This window comes from Ptychodera flava, chromosome 7 (assembly GCF_041260155.1).
Source record: "Ptychodera flava strain L36383 chromosome 7, AS_Pfla_20210202, whole genome shotgun sequence".
Taxonomy (NCBI): domain Eukaryota; kingdom Metazoa; phylum Hemichordata; class Enteropneusta; family Ptychoderidae; genus Ptychodera; species Ptychodera flava.
Genome location: NC_091934.1, coordinates 8,944,128 through 8,959,872, shown reverse-complemented (window position 1 = coordinate 8,959,872; position 15,745 = coordinate 8,944,128). Strand labels below are relative to the sequence as shown.

Sequence of the window (15,745 nt, the reverse complement as noted above, 5' to 3'; positions counted from 1 at the left end):
TGGCTTCCGAATTGGACAGTCTCCATGTATTGGGTCCAATCAGTGTGAGCCAAACTGTCATTTCATCACAGCAATAGGTGGTTTGTTGTCACTTTCGTCCCACTTCCAAGTTTGTGTCGAATTCTGTATTTTCCCAATAGTTGACGTAAGCATAGCTATGAAGATGCAGAATTGAAGTTTATACCTAAACTAATTTCTACACGAATAGCTATACTTACGTCTAGCACCCGCCCTCCTCCTGCACTTGCAAGTTGCTACCCTTGGTTTAGCGATGGTAAGTGTGGTTTTCTCAACCTCATCAGTTATATTAGTGGTTTCCACTATACGAGAAAACTGAATATCGACGCATATGACGTCAACAAGCAAGCATTATGCTGGCGATGGGGGCGCACTGTGAAAAATTATTTTGTGTATAAAGCTGGACGCATTGGAATTTCCAAATAGTTTCAAATGTAATTATCATATTTTAATGGCTTGATGTTACACAACAGAGGCACATTACAATGGCCGAGCAGGACATTTGTCAAATTCGTTGGACAGGTGTTGTTGACAATGATTGTCAAATAATACACTTTAAGTTTCAAACAAAAAGGCATTATGTTGGTTATTTATGAGGCAGAAATACATCCAATTATCTGTGCAGTTGTACAGATCCGAGGAAAAAAATGAATCCGTAGTTTACATTTCGATGTTAATTAGGGAAATTTAATTCAGTATTATGCTGATCGTAAATTTGATGAATAAAGAATAGTTTCCATTGGTCCAAGCATACCGGGTCAAAGATCACCAACAACGCCACCATTCGGTCTCACTACCACACCGTACACTTCTCGTCGGGGTTCATAGGACTGGCCGCTGGGCAGTTGAAGACTTTAGCAAACTCAGGTAGGTTAGAGATTGTTCCTTCGACCCTACAGATAAAACATTATAGATGAGTCTTAGGTAAAGTTCAGAACTTAAGAACTTTGATATTTAAAAATAGGGTCAATGTCCCTGTAGAAGTGAATGATATACAAGACGTACATTACATAATATAGTCAGTGCAGAGGTTCTTTCTCAATATTCTTACGGCAAGATGATTGTTACAGTATATCTCATACTTTTAGGACCCCCATATACACAGACATTCATCAATAGCAAGCATAGAAAACTTCGATCTAGTCTCTCACACAAGATGGAGACACATACAGGCAGTTGGACAAAAATTTTGATATTAATAAATGCTTTTCATTGCTAGTACATTTCTGTATGAACAACATGTATAGATGCGTTACTTTTTATGAGGCTTGAACTCACAATATCTACAATGCTAATTCATCTATTGTAAGAAAGTATTAACGGCGTGTGTTTTTTTTCTGTGTATATGTTTCTTGTCTCTAGTCATTCTGATTGGTGGTTATAGCAGTTAGGTCTATGTATGTGCATATAGAGTTGGAGGGATAGTCAGAATTCTAGTGTAAAGCCAGACCCTGAGACATTGCCAGCAAACCCGAACACCGAGACACTGTGTGCTTGCAGTCGTGTGATACAGAACTGTCGAGGACTCAAAAACCTGCTAACAAGCCATTAGCAAGAATTGGGCAAGTTATATGAAACCACCACCCATTTGTAACTCGTTACTTGTTCTATGTCCTTGTGCTGCCTTTGTGGTTTTATGTTGTGCTATGTTGTTCTATTTCCTGAGTATTTAATATATACAGTCCACCCTGTTGTCTGCTTAGCAGTAACGATACTGTTGACTGTTCCTGTATGATATTCTGTGTAATAGCTACCATATTCATATGAATTTTAGCTTGAGAAATTAATACGCTCATAAATTTGGAAACCTGTTTGTCATGATTCGACAGGTACACTGGGGGTCCCAGAGAAGAGAACCAAGTCACATAGGTTTAGTAGGCGGACTTCAGCACTATCTGGAAAATAATCAAGTCTTGTGACACCTACAGTAGCAGTCACTTAGCTAAAACCCCTCGAAATAGACGTTTCAACAAGGGGACTAACGGCTGATATAGATGTGCCATGATATTTCCATGTAAGAGAATTCAGAGGATAGGTGAGAGTTTTTTGGCAAAAACATAATGAATAATAATATTAGTAACAAAAATTCTCCTAGGCAATTAAAAAATATCACCCATGGCAAATTGTTGTTCCCATGTAACAAACAAAAGGAAGCATTCCTATTCTCACTTGTGAACGAAAAGTGCTCATATGTTTGCAAGAGTTTAAACTTCCAATTTTAGGCAGTGGTCCATTTCATCGACAAGTTTTCAATGTAAGTGATCGACAGTAAAGCTTTGGTGGCCCAAACGTGACATTTTTGTGTAATTTTATCACAGTTAAGTAATACACATACAAACCAGGCATAAAACGTGCATATAAACAAGAAATAAACTGATGAGAATGAAACTAACAACAGCTCCACTAACTTTCCAATGTTGGACGTCAGTGTAAAAAGATTTCAATTATTTCTCAGTTGTGTGAGTAGTATTTGTAACATTAAACGTGAATACTTGTTAGTTTCAGATAAAAATGTATAACTATATGATTTCACAAAAATTGTAAGAAAAATATACCAGGAAGTTGCAAGTTGTGATCAAAAGCAGAAACCGCTGGTCATTTGGCCAATGATCACTGATAAATTCGAACCTTGGAAGGAGCTAATTTATATGTTGTCAAGGGGATAGGTAGTCGACATTGTTGTGTATTCTGTTTGTGTGTTGGAATGACCTTATATTATTACGTCTTATTAATCGAATGGATGAGTTGCGTTTGGCTGGACCTCATACTGATATGATTTACTTAATCAATGGCCTAGCAGCTATGTGTAGGTTTATTTATCACAATGATTGGAACTAACACAAATGTAAAAGAGTCTGTATTCAAGGTAGGGTAAATCTTGATATCTGTCATTCTTGTGGATACAAATCCCTTTTCAGTGTTTGGCTTTCCTTCATGAAACACATGCATTTGCTAAAGTTGGTCCATAATATATAAAATAGCCTTAGATTTGTTTTCTTAATCAAATTTCACTATACGTATGAATAAAAATTATGACTAAAGTACTTTCATAGTTTTCAAAATTGTCTTAAAGGGTATCTTTGGTTGGTTTAGGTCATGTAAGGTCACATACTAACACACTGACTCCAAAAATACAAAATTATGGCTACAACCAGTTCGAACAGAGATGTTTTGGCTTGGTCGTCCTAGTGACTGCAAAGCTATTAGACAAGCAGTTAGTGAGAAATAACGTTTTTACAATAATTGACAAAATAGTTCCAAAATTACAAAGTTGTGTATTTCTTCACTATATGATACTATCTGACTTAGGTCACCTTATATACCAAATACCAATTAACAAAGCTGTCTGACCAGCGCTTTTGAAAAAAAAATAGCAAAATTAGCCTCAAGGTAAAATCTCGCACATTCAGGCATAATGTGAAGAAATCGTACATGTGCCTAGGGATGACATAGATAAATTTCTTCAAATTATGCCGACATCTTATTTATGTCATCCTAAGGGATACGTACACGAAATTCAACAATCTTATCTTCAACGTTCTGGTCAAACAGCATTTATATTTCCTATACACGTCCATAGGGATGACAACAATAAACTTTCGGCATAATTGAATTGAAAGAATCTTATATCATACATACATACATAGATACATACATACATAGATACATACATACATACATACATACATACATAGATACATAGATACATACATACATACATACATACATACATACATACATACATACATACATACATACATACATACATACATACATACATACATACATACATACATACATACATACATACATACATACATACATACATACATACATACATACATACATACATACATACATACATACATACATACATACATACATACATACATACATACATACATACATACATACATACATACATAGAGACAGACAGATAGACAAACAGACAGACAGATAGACAGACAGACAGACGGACAGGCGCCGGACGGATACCCGTCCCAATAGTTTCTATAGACTGCAATCTATATATAGTAGCTAAAAAAAGCGGTATTAATATTGAAAATACACCTGTCTCAATATACCTTGTCTTAAAGTGCGTGTGCATACTTAATAAGTACTTCACTTCAATTGATCAACTCATAATACCCGCGATAGAGAATTCGTGAAAAGCGTTGAAGCATACGTTTAACTCACTCAATTAATTATTGGAGTATGTGCCTTGAATATGAAAGACTTTAACTTTTGCTCAAACTCTCCGCAAGGAATCTTTTAACAATTCTCTTTCAAAATCAAGAATAAAAATTGCGGGTCATCGTTCAAATTTTGGTACTAGGGAGACAAAGACCCACTGATATTTTAAATTCAAAATGGCTGTCATCCCCGTACTAACTACATAGGGAAAAATAAAATGTCCGATTTTCAAAAAACAGACTGTGAAAATTGGCGCTTCAAAATGAACCCCACAAGTAGTAGATCAGACAAGAATTGTATTAGTTTGAGAGTTGAAATGTCTGTCCTCGAGTTACATTACACCAAATTAACCGATATTGTTAAATTTGTGCTTCGAAACGTCATTTTCAGTTGTTTGTTGTACGTCAACATGCCCTCTGCCTAATATTCAATTCTGCTGTTACTTGCCGATAGCGAAAGTCCGGGAGTCCGGGAGGATATTTCTCATTAAGCACTAACAGACCTAAATTAACTCTTCATCTACCTTGTGCCATAGTTTTTCAAAGAAGATAAAGCATTGCATACTAACCTGTAGCGTCCAGGGGTGTGGCGTCTAGTCAATATCATATTCCTTGCTCCCTGCTCGGTGTACTTGCTGCACATGATCTATGATTGAACGTTTTCAGAATAGAAAAACATTCATAGTGAGGAAAGTTGCGTCGTAGCTTACGGTGGAAATGTCATTTACATGCATGTGTATGTGTTGGTGTGCGTGTGCTTCAAAATTTGCTGTACTAAAATGAACCACAGACTGAGTATCAAGTACAACCGCGTTGAAAAACCACAAGGTCGCCAATGCATGAGAAAACAACCACTAATCTATTAGGTGCTAGTATCATATACTTGTATCTGGTGGATATCAAATATCATATCGTTGTATTTAACGAGAATTGCAATGGAAATCTTTGGTCGTCTACTCTGTCGTCGTGTTTCAGCATGTATAACTTAGGGACTGGTCAATTTCTTCGGCCGGGGGGGCAGGTGGATTCATGGGGTGGTTTTCACTGTTTTTGACTTTGGTGATAGGGGGTCACCATGTTTTTGAAGTGCCCAATAGGGGAGTCAGTGTGTTTTGTAATTTCGACATGGCTCATACTTGCGAAAAATGCATTATGCCTTGCCCAAATTTCATCATTCAGTAGCATTTTTCGGTGCGCACTTCGGGCGCGTTAACTTAAATAATAATAAGACATATATTTCAGATCCCCGTCCTAGTGCAAAACTTAAAAATAAAAATAATATATCAGATCACACACACACACACACACACACACACACACACACATATATATATATATATATATATATATATATATATATATATATATAAGATACCTCTATGTTTAAACATTTTTGCGTCCTTCGGGCGCATTTCTTTAAAATATCAAACAATATTTTCCAACATGTCCTTCAGCTGCATGACTTTCATATATCAGATATGTATACATATCAGAGATATCTTGATGTGTAATATTTTTCTGCGCACCCTTCGGGCGCAGTAAATTGATATATCAGAGATATATATCAGATATATCTTGATGTCTGTAAATTGAAAGTCTGTTTTGAAAAGTGTACTATTCTTTATGAAATCTGCAGTTCATATGAAAAGCATGACAATTAAGTTCCTGATACTTTTTTGTTTCCTCTATAAGAATTCAGTATGAGAAAGCAACATGGACAAATATTTCACAACCACAGTATTCTTACAACAGTCCTGGACATTATGCATAGAAAGTGTGGAATATATTCACAGCTCATTCAAAATACTGTATTCATACTTTAGAGTTGACACTTTTAATGTCCTATCTCACATCTGGCATGACAACAATTTCATTAACACTCAGAATGACTGAATGTATGATGTTTATATATATATATATATATATATATATATATATATATATATATATATATATATATATATATATATATATATATATATATATATACTGAATTATTCAATTTATATTCCACCTTTTTTACCTTTGTCGCTCGCAGGGGGGTCACCCGTTTTCCAAAGTTGGAATTGGGGGGGGGTCACCCTGTTTTCGAAAGTTGGAATAGGGGGGCGTTAGCCACTTTTTGACGTCGGCAAAAAATAATCCAACTCCCCCAGGTCAAAGAAACTGACCAGTCCCTTACAATTGTTTTGATCTCTATAACTGAGAAGTGATTCTGCTCAGTTAGAAACGAATGATAATGAAAAAGTAGAATCATTGACACTTTGCTCACAGTTGGTTACATCTGGCAGGCAGGCAAGTATGTATCGGTTGGCAACTGTTGCAACAGACACACATATACAACACTATTCAGCTTGTACATTGAAACATGATAATAAAATCTACCCTACCAAAGTAAAGGTGTCTTCTTGTAATATTGTATTGCTTGATGTAGAAAATAATTGGTCCCTCTACTTCTTGTTGTTTCACGATCAAGATCATAAGTATGAAGTAAACGTAAGCTTTAGTGTTCAGCTATTTAGGGTTTCTTCAGGGCAGCCACTGTTAACAATGCTGCCACGCCTACATGATAATCATATCTGCCAAACGGCAATGAAGTTAAACTAGAACCATATACCATAGACGAATAGGGACGAATTTAAAACAAAAACATACACCTACAAAGGCGTCAGTGACATCAGATTTGTTGTAAAGCCCTTCTAACACAATTTAAAAGCATCAAACCAGGGATTTGTGAAACAGCCAATATTTGACCCACAGAGACAAAAATTCCATAAATATACGATATTATAATGGAAAGTATATAATAAAAACCCTGCAAGCATAATTTCGAAGCAATTCCAGCATAAATCCGATACAAATTGTCATGTTTACTTCCACTGATATAAGATTTCGCGATCGATAGCCCAACCTTGATGGATTAAGCGGTTACATTGCTATCTCTAGAGAATTTTTTGTTACATATATATATATATATATATATATATATATATATATATATATATATATATATATATATATATATATATATGGAGAAGGAGAGTTATACGGTAAGTCATCGTCTTTATATATGTAGATATATATATATATATATATATATATATATATATATATATATATATATATATATATATATATATATATAAACTAATTAGAAAAATCTCACAACTACATCTGAGATCTGAGTGTCAGCAAATTTTTGGGGTACATATACCTATAGCACATATGAGCTAAACGATAGACTTATAAAGTGGTTAATCGAAAATAAAAACGCACCTGACCAAATGTTACAAATAACATTTGATCTTGAGTCAGATCAATTCCAGGTAGTCGTAATTCTTCGCCGTCCATTGTCTCTTCCACCATCTTACGGTAACCCTTGAATTATGAATAAGGAAAATAAGGTCTGCATGATAATTTTTGTTGCCGAATAACTTAAACAATATATTACATAGGACACCTGCCAGCGCGATGTTTAAAAAATAATCAATGTCTCGAGATAAAACAAAATATTTTAAGGTGTTATGATCTTTGTTATTGTTTACGGAAATTCTTCATTTAAGCTGCTTTTTCACTGTAACCATGTCAGCAGATTTCGGAAAAATTTTAGTGATACATATGGAAGAGGGCTGGGTTTCCAGACTTCGCTGAATCCTGAGACTGTTTTGTTTGGAAATTCACAGAGTTTCCGAAGATTGTTAATTTCTTACTTCTAGTTGCAAAGAGGTATATTTATATTTAGAGATGTTTTAAAAAGAGGCTTAACTTTGCAAACATTTTGAACTACGTCCAGAATGTGCAGAAGACAGAATTCTTCACCGCCAGCAGAAAAAAACTAGGTAAACACATAGAGCAATGGGGAAATATTTACAACTAACTGGTCCACAACTATGACTTGTTATTTTCACTGATACACTGATCATATTGTAATGTTAATTTTTGATACTTCTGACAGAAATGAGTAATGCGACTGTTTTTTCCTTATATACGAATTGAACGAAAATCTTATAAGTACAAAAAAGGGTTAACGGACACTATTCAGAGTTTTATAAAACACATTAAGCAGCATTGTACGGGTGTGTGGTAATCCGAGTTTTCTCAGACAGAAGGATCGGGAGAAACCTTTCCTGATTTTGGTTTACAACATGAAAACATTTAGAGATTTGCTGACCTACCCTGTATGCCTCCTTCAAACCGGCATTGTCGGCAATATTTTCTCCCAGAGTCTGGACTCCGTTCAGCTGCGCAGAGAAAGGTGACGTATATGTGATACCGATATAGGTTTGCTTTGTGTGTCTCATTGAAAATGACATTAATAATGTAACTCTATGGATCAACATGAATGAGTAACCATTTTTTACATTTTCATTAGAGGTCTCCCTGTCCCGGAGAATAAATCACCTGGCCTAACCGGCCACGGTCTGACACTTGAATGGTTTGATTGCAAAAGTCTTGAGTTTGTCATATTTTCCCCGATGATTTGTGCGATAGACATATCAGTGACACACTAGAGTCAGAGAAATACCGTAACCCGACAGCAGAAATGCATAGCGCCATGCTTTGAATAAAAAATAAACCTTTAGGAATCGTTACCAGCTGCATGAGATGCCCTACTTCCTGAGAAACTACGAGTCAAATTTTAAGCTGTCTGTCGGAGAAAAAATGCTCTGTAATAGCTAATGTCATTAGCATTTGAACAAATCTGAAAAATACCACCCCTAGGAAAAACGCACCAAAATAATTGCTATCGAACAAGCGGCTTAAAATAAGACACATGTCTACCTGTCAAATTGCTGTACCGTTTGACTTTCATTGGTATTATTTGTGAAATTGTAGAACGAAAATTGCCCCTTTATTTTATATATATTTCTACTCCTACAGTCTATATGGCAATTCTGGTATTTGGTTCATAGTCATGGCCTGCATACAATGGCCATGTTTGTTATCACATGGAAAAGGTGTCTTTCAAAATTTTTAAGGTATAACGCTGTATAAAACTTCTAAAACGTACCAAGTTTTCTGAAATGTTCTTATTTAGGAAGGGGGTGTCCCTCTCCCCGATAAACATGTTGGCTGCCTTCTTTAAATCTCCCTCTTCTGCCTACACAAAGTCTTTCAGAACCCTGCAATTAGGGGTGAGGGGAAGTCACCTCGTTCCCATTTTTCATCAGTGATGCTTGCCTTCCAAGAAAGTGCGACTACTGTGTTTTGTCTTGTGATAAAATTTCAATATGTAGCCAAAACCGCTTCTTTAGAAAAATATAATTTATACTCGGGAAAGGGAACATCAAAATTATTTTTAATTGCAAAGGGGTACTTGAATTCTTTGAGGTACTGAAATTAAGTATTGTAAAAATCGGAGAATTTTTGGAAACCCTTCCAGAGAGTTACTGAGCGCAGCTCCATTATCTTGCAGATTGCCAATAGGCTGAGAGCGGCACCGAGGAAGGCGGCAAATAATTCAAAGATTTAGAGCTTTCGCTTTCTTTGTGTCACTAAAGTATTTGTGTCACATTTTCATGACGAAATGATATGAACACTTGTCATTGACGATAAGTTAAACTTACCGTCATGTTACATTCCTCCATGTAGTACTCGTTGTATTGGTCCACAATGCACTGCGCTCTTTCGGTGTAGGCTTCTATAGATTCGTTAGTCCACCACTGTCGGAGGATACCGTCTTTATCATACTGTCGCCATTTGTCGTCGAAACCGTGAGCGATCTCGTGACCAATCACTTGACCGATGCCACCGAAATTCAAATACCTGAAAAGTACTCTTTATAAACTTTGCAGGATCTGTGACGTATAAAGCCTGCCGCACACGAGAGAAATTAGCTGAGCAAAATTTCATTCGAGGCTGTTTGCTCAGCTACTTTACTATCGTGTGAGATCTCGATTTTTCATGAGATTTTGTCCTCGCGAGCAGTTTAGCAAAATATCCAACGTGTTTGATATTTTTTGCCTCAGGAGGCAAATTCCTCACCGTATGCGCCAGGGAAAGTGATTTTCCTCACATCTTTTTCACTAACACCCGCGTGTGGAGATCATACGACAGTGCAAAATGACCCCTAATAGCCTGGTCCGTAGCTTTGACCACGCAGTCGCTTGTGGTACACTACACGGCGAAGGTTGCTTTTCGCATCAGAAAGATAGGCAAAGCTATCTTTATGGTAATATATTTTGACCACAGGCGTGATGTGGACTGGATAATTTACAGTGTAGAGTTTACGCCTATACCACGTTCCTACATTCTGATACGTAGACTGTACGTATGAGAACGTCAAAACGTAGCATAAACTCACAGCATTCGGAAGTGTTCAGAATTTACTTTAGGGGGGCGAAGAATTTTCTCTTTTACTGGTGATTGTTTTGCATGGTCCTCCCCTGTTAAATTATGAAGAAAATCTATGCCCCCTCATATTTCCTGGGGTTTTTCATGCCCCCCCCCCTTTTCAATTTATACATGTATGCTTACGCAGTAAACCATATACAATCTGACAAGTTTATCATACTTTGCAGGAACAATACAGTGGTCATTTAATCAATGATATAACAAAACTTTTCAGAGTTACAATTACGTGGCCATAAAAAGCATGTTTTGCAGGGACTGCAAGTGGCACACTTTTGGGAAGGCTAGTTATGAAGAAATCAGGTTGTAAATTTCTGAAGAAACATTAATTCTTAAACATGTATATTTTTTCATAATGTCCACCAGAAATTATCCATTTAATCGGCCATTTCTTGATTATTTCGACGATAACTTTGTAAAAGATGTTGTTAGTCAGTGGTCTATATCAAACACTTTTGTTGTAAATTTTGCCAAAATGTTTTTAATATTATATACCAGTAGCAAATACTCAGAGGAAGAATTAATATACTAATAATACACAGAGTAGGGTGTGTTCACTATTTAGACAAGTTGTCTCACTTTTTTCATAATTAATCTCCCGTAGGTGAAAATGAATTGAACAACTTGCAATGGCAGATGTTTGACTGTGGCAGGTACGTAATTTTAAGGTGTGGGACTACCCAATACCAAGAATACAGTTATTTTCTAGAAATCACACATGTTTTAGCTTGTAAAATGGGTGTTCCCAATCTACATTTTGAGATAATTAACATCCAATCATCCATTACACCATGATTTTGAGCTCCACACAGGAATTTACTGCAAATTTTACCTGTTCAAAGAAAACAATAGCCATGGTGGATAAACATATTATTTCATTACGTTCTTGATTCTTAAATATCCTCTACAAGTAATATTTATGATACATATCATGTATGAAGTTACTCATACAATAACAAAGATGCCACCTCATTTAATGAAATAAAAATTGTGAAATAATGCTGAGTCAGCACAGTTTTTTGCAGCATCAGTGATTTTTTAAAGGGAAACATAAAATTATCAAGCACAGTGACATGGTATTTGTTTTATAGTTTTCAATAAAGCATCTTTCAGTGGATCATTTGTGAAAGTTTCATGAAATCGACAATATTCTTAGATTTTTTCTGACATTTCTACATTGTATGCAATCCTGTGCAATGACTAATTTTGCATAGCCCCTGGTAATCTGCTACCTTATGCCAAGAAAAATCGCTAGTTGCGCGTCAAACCTAGAATTATTTATCTCATTGCAAGGCAAAACCAGTCATGCATTCTGGGGTACCCTGCAAATCCTCTCTGTACTTTTAACAGTGCAATTTGTGTAAATAAACGTGACTACAACGTAAGTTTTCTCACTGATACACATGATACACACAAAGACAAGCTAAGCGCACATAGTTCAGTTAGAAATTGTAGGAACACATGATTGGCAAAGTGATATCTATCTTTTATTGAAGTAAGATGATACATGTACGATTCCAGCATACATTTTCATCTAATGATGCTGAACATGCAGACTGACGGTTAAAATTGGGGAACCCAACTAGCGTTTCTTTTATCTTTTTTCCAAATTTGGTAGCCATAAAACACAGTGGCTGCAACTAAAAGCAACTATTCTGAGAAATATTTCAGAACCTTTGTTGAAAAGAACACCTTATCCATAACATGAATTCACGTAATGTATATATTTTATATTTCTTCTTGTTCCACACACAATACAATGTTCATAAATGCAGATAGTCCTGGATACGTCAAAGTTCACATTTTGTCAGCAGTACAATTTGTTTCAAAGTTGATAGATTTCACGTTTCAAAACTTTATAATAGTCATGATGCGCATGTTTTCAGATGACAGGAAACAAAACACTTTACATTGTAATTTGTTTTTGGTCTTTTCTGCCAGCCAATCCCTGAGAAATCATCGATCATAGAAATCAGAACGAAAGGGATTCCAAAGTATTAGTATCATTACACAATGTGTGAGCCTACCCAGAATTCTCCTTGATTCATACCTTATAACTGGGATCACTTTTTGAAGTACAGCAAATTTAAAATATGCGTACACAGGATGCTATGGTCAACATTGCAACAATTGGACACCTTAGTATTGATGCATACGATCTTCTGGATGCACATACAGAATTATTGGTAAATCAACCTTCTTTCACGGAGGAGCTAGCACTTTTGTAAATTTTTCACCGGATGCCATGCGTAATTTTATAGATCAGGACTTCTTGGCAAATATTTAATTGATGTTTTTTTCCTTAGCCCCCTGAAAGATTGTGTCATTTTTGTCTGACACCCTCCCCTAATTTTTCTTGAGGAAAATGGTTGCCCCCCTCTTGAAAATCCTCCAGGCCCCCAGGAGGTAAATTCTGAACACTCCCTTCACTCTTCACTATTACAACTACCCAGTTCACGCCACGCCTTTGATTTTGACGGCATTGGCCGTGTATCGAACCGCGAGCTCGGAGTGACTGCGTTTTCATTGCTACGGGCCAGGCTACGGGCGGTAATTTTGCACTATCAAGTAATCTCCATACGTGCGTTTCAGTGTAAAAGACGTGGGGAAAATTACTTTCTCCAGTGCACATGACGAGAAATTTGCCACGCGAGGCAAAAAATATCAAACAAGTTGGATATTTGCTGAAATGCTCGCGAGGACAAAAGAGTAAACTAACTAAGCAAACAGCCTCGAATGAAATTTTGCTCAGCTAATTTCTCTCGTGTACGGCAGGCTGAACTTTTCTTCTTGATCAGGTTGGAATTTTCAAATTCGGCAGGTTCGAAGCCATCTAAGGCAGTACTTGGAATAATTTGCTACCACACATTAAACACATCTGTAGCCACTGTGACACCCGTGAAAACAAATTTTCAAACTTAGATACTTTTTTGAAATTTGTGAGAGAAGGGGACTCACATACTAGTGATATTTTGACCATCAAAGTACTTATCATTATAGAAATAACGTGCGACGCGCTGACCATTAACGTTCATTTGTGGGCAAGGGCGAGAGGAAGGCCAAAAAATAACGGGCGAGGCTTGCCTAGCCCGTTAATTTGGCTTTCCTCGAGCCCGCGCCCACAAATAAAGGTTCATGGTCAGAGCGGAGTCTGTTATTTCCATTATATTATCAGCGAACCCAAGAAAACCGTCAAAATTTCCGAAAATTTAAGGAGCGAACGACAACTGTCCCCAGAAACTAAGCAATACGCGACGCACTGTCACGCGCGCTGTAAAAAATTGGCAGATCCGGAGATGTTTTCAGAAAAAAGTATCTCAACTTGACCTACAAGTGCTCCATTTTATTTTGTGATTGATTATGATTTACGTTTGAGCTGTAAAGTTACAATACTTTGAGTTGTTATTCTTATTGTTCATATTCACGGGCATGTAAACAAACCATTACTGTGTATTTGTGGTCAGTCACGTGGTTCAGCTCGCCCAATCAAAATGCGACGGGCAGGGCATGGTAATATAATTGAAGTTCTAGCCTCCTCGTTCAGTGTCTAAAATACCACGACAACAGTATTTGTGAGCTCTGACCACTATAATATAAAATTATAATAGTGCAGTTTTGCACAAAATGTAGACTTAGTTCAAGTCCGTGATTCTTGTACGAATGAGTGGGGTGAAGGCCATGATTTGAGTGATTGAGATGAACGCGATGAGTGGGTTATACGCGATACTATGAGGTTATCCCACGATATCAGCGCTTGGTTGGGACGTATTGCCACGAGTGAGGGTGTGAGCCGCATCACACGAGTCGAAGACGAGTGTGATGCTGCGCGCACCCTCACGAGTGGCAATACGTCCCAACCAAGTGCTGATATCGTGGGATAACCGATTTATCATATGCCCATGACCGTATATTTATGTAAAAGGTAATTAAAAATAAAGAAATTTATCAGTTTTTGTCAGTCTTTCGAAGGGACTATGTTTTTATATTCTGCCGCTGGTCTGAGCGCATTGACACCTGTTTGTTTACAACAGCTGATCAAGTCGTCGATCGCATCGTGTCGAGTGTATACAGTCTAAACAGGATTATTTCAGCGCAATTTACCCCAGTTCAGAAAAGGAATGGAGCCAATTTACTTATTCTGGTCACCGTCCCGGTGTTCTGGTGGATAATTATTACACGGACAATATTGTAAGTTTGAATTCACTTTAATAACTCCTGTGAAACATGGCTGACGTGAACAGGAACGACGAAGTAGCGCGAAATACAACAGATTGTAAACATCAACTTTTAATTTTCTACAACAACCTGTCCTGTAACTCTCTTTAGATCTGAAATAAAGGTACGTTAAATTCATATGTTCTAGTAATATGTTTCGTTTTATATTGGTAAATTTTGACTGAAGTGAAAAAGATGGATTTGATCGTTAAATGCAAGATGAAAATCATAACAACAAAATCGGAAATAGACAACAATTGATGACATATAACGTGCTGTATCAGACTGATGTTTTACGTTCCACATCACCACGCGCCAGAGGAGACACGGATACGGTCATGGGTATATGATAAATTGGAGTTTCACCCGAAATCACATGAATCCGTTAGAAACTTATTCACTACTGCGCAGACTCAAAGGCAACTTGTCCTATCGCTAGGAAAACCTTACCCGGGCTGCAAAATTTCAAATAGGTTTGTATAAAATAGAAGAGACACACGAAAAACTGTTGCAAAGACAGTTATTTTTAAGTCACTGACTTGAACGAAATCCACTCGAATGGAACTAGGGCATAATGCCTACATAAACGATCCTGATTCGAAGCCCGATCAAATAATATCTGAAGGCCCTGTGTGTACTATCCGATTTGTCCAACTCTAGTCGACATTGATCGATAGTATAAGAAGAGTAATACTTACTGTGGCGAATCTTTATGATACAATAGTGATTGAAGAATACCGACAGGAAAAACTGTAACATAAAAGACGGACAGAACCGTTCACGAATGAAAGGAAAATGTCTTGCAGTCGCTTATCTGAAAGGCAGTCGTTTAATCTCGCGTGCAAACGTAGCGGACACGAAAATGCAAGTTATACAAAGCATGACGAGACTCGGACTTATCAGTTTTCAATACTTTTGAATTCAAGTAAGGACATGGACTTACTGATACTGTTGCCGTGGGGTTCGTA

At 36.8% G+C, this 15,745-nt stretch overlaps 1 protein-coding gene across 1 annotated transcript; it reads right to left on the bottom strand.

Moving 5' to 3' along the window:
• Positions 1–598: 598 nt before the first annotated feature.
• LOC139136107 (neprilysin-2-like) lies at positions 599–15,523 on the bottom strand. The gene is made up of 6 exons (XM_070703883.1): positions 15,476–15,523; positions 9,779–9,977; positions 8,387–8,452; positions 7,488–7,589; positions 4,781–4,857; positions 599–911 (listed from the first exon to the last, which is right to left on the bottom strand). Exons 2-6 carry the CDS (start codon positions 9,797–9,799, stop codon positions 812–814), a joined length of 366 nt encoding a protein of 121 aa, XP_070559984.1. The 5' UTR covers positions 9,800–9,977; positions 15,476–15,523; the 3' UTR covers positions 599–811.
• Between the last annotated feature and the right edge of the window lie 222 nt (positions 15,524–15,745).